Source organism: Trichechus manatus, unplaced genomic scaffold, assembly GCF_000243295.1.
Source record: "Trichechus manatus latirostris isolate Lorelei unplaced genomic scaffold, TriManLat1.0 scaffold00001, whole genome shotgun sequence".
Lineage (NCBI taxonomy): Eukaryota > Metazoa > Chordata > Mammalia > Sirenia > Trichechidae > Trichechus > Trichechus manatus.
Genome location: NW_004443937.1, coordinates 36,372,188 through 36,373,154, shown reverse-complemented (window position 1 = coordinate 36,373,154; position 967 = coordinate 36,372,188). Strand labels below are relative to the sequence as shown.

General features: G+C 30.2%; 1 protein-coding gene across 1 annotated transcript in view; it reads right to left on the bottom strand.

The window, feature by feature from the left end:
* Nucleotides 1–967, bottom strand: part of APPL1 (adaptor protein, phosphotyrosine interacting with PH domain and leucine zipper 1) — a 37,092-nt gene that overhangs the window by 23,943 nt on the left and 12,182 nt on the right. Inside the window, 2 exon segments of the mRNA XM_012555845.2 lie at nucleotides 65–123; nucleotides 677–726. Coding sequence (XP_012411299.1) covers nucleotides 65–123; nucleotides 677–726 — 109 coding nt within the window.

Below are 967 nucleotides of genomic sequence, written 5' to 3'. Positions count from 1 at the left end.
TGGAAGGAGGAAAAACTAGACCACCTAATGAAGAAGGCGCTAAAGAAGTAAGTACGGGTCACACCTTGTCATTTTCTCTTTTTTTGGACAATCGGCTATATTTGTTAATTGCAGCATCATGATCTGGAAAACAGAAATGACTGTTAAAGACGAGCCTCTGCAAAATTTAAATGCCTTAAATGCTCTTCACATGTGAATCTTTCTGCAAACGGAGTAAAGCAAGATGAGAATTTTCTACTACATGATCATTCCATCCACACATTCCCCATGGCCAACTTTCCCCTCCATTAAGTTTCTATTCATCAAATTGCTAAAAACACTTTTACAAGTAAATTATAATTCAACAGTTTTTTTAAAATAATTCTTAGTACAAAAATAGCCAATGTTCATTAAAGAAAATTTTGAATGTATAGAAAAACAAAGAAGGGAAAAAAATTACACCACTTCCTTGGGTGTTATGAAGATAGTAAATCACAAGATTGATTTAATTACCTTTTAAATTTTCTTGTCATGTAAACAGTGCGATTTAAGTAATAACAGTGATTTAAATAATGTTCACTGAGACGTTTAAGTATATTCATTTTTCTCAATTAATATATTACATCTGACCAAGGATTGGCGTTGATAAATAAATGCATTTTTACAAGAAACAGTATGTAAAGTATTCAGGGCTTACCATTACTAGCAATCTGAAACACTTCCTTTAATGTCAATATTTCTGAAAAAGTTCAAGAATGATTTCAGTTACCATATTTATGAAATATTCATCTTAAATTGTTTAGAAAACAATAATTGTAGCTTAAGCTATAATTAAAACCGCAAATAATATTTCATACTTTCAAGATGGAAAAGTTATTCTGTCTTCTTCTAGAAGCTAGTCTACAGAATATTACCATTAGCAACAATTACACCACCAGAAAATCTACTTGCAACAAATTAGCAATACGACATAAAAGCAAATATTAAA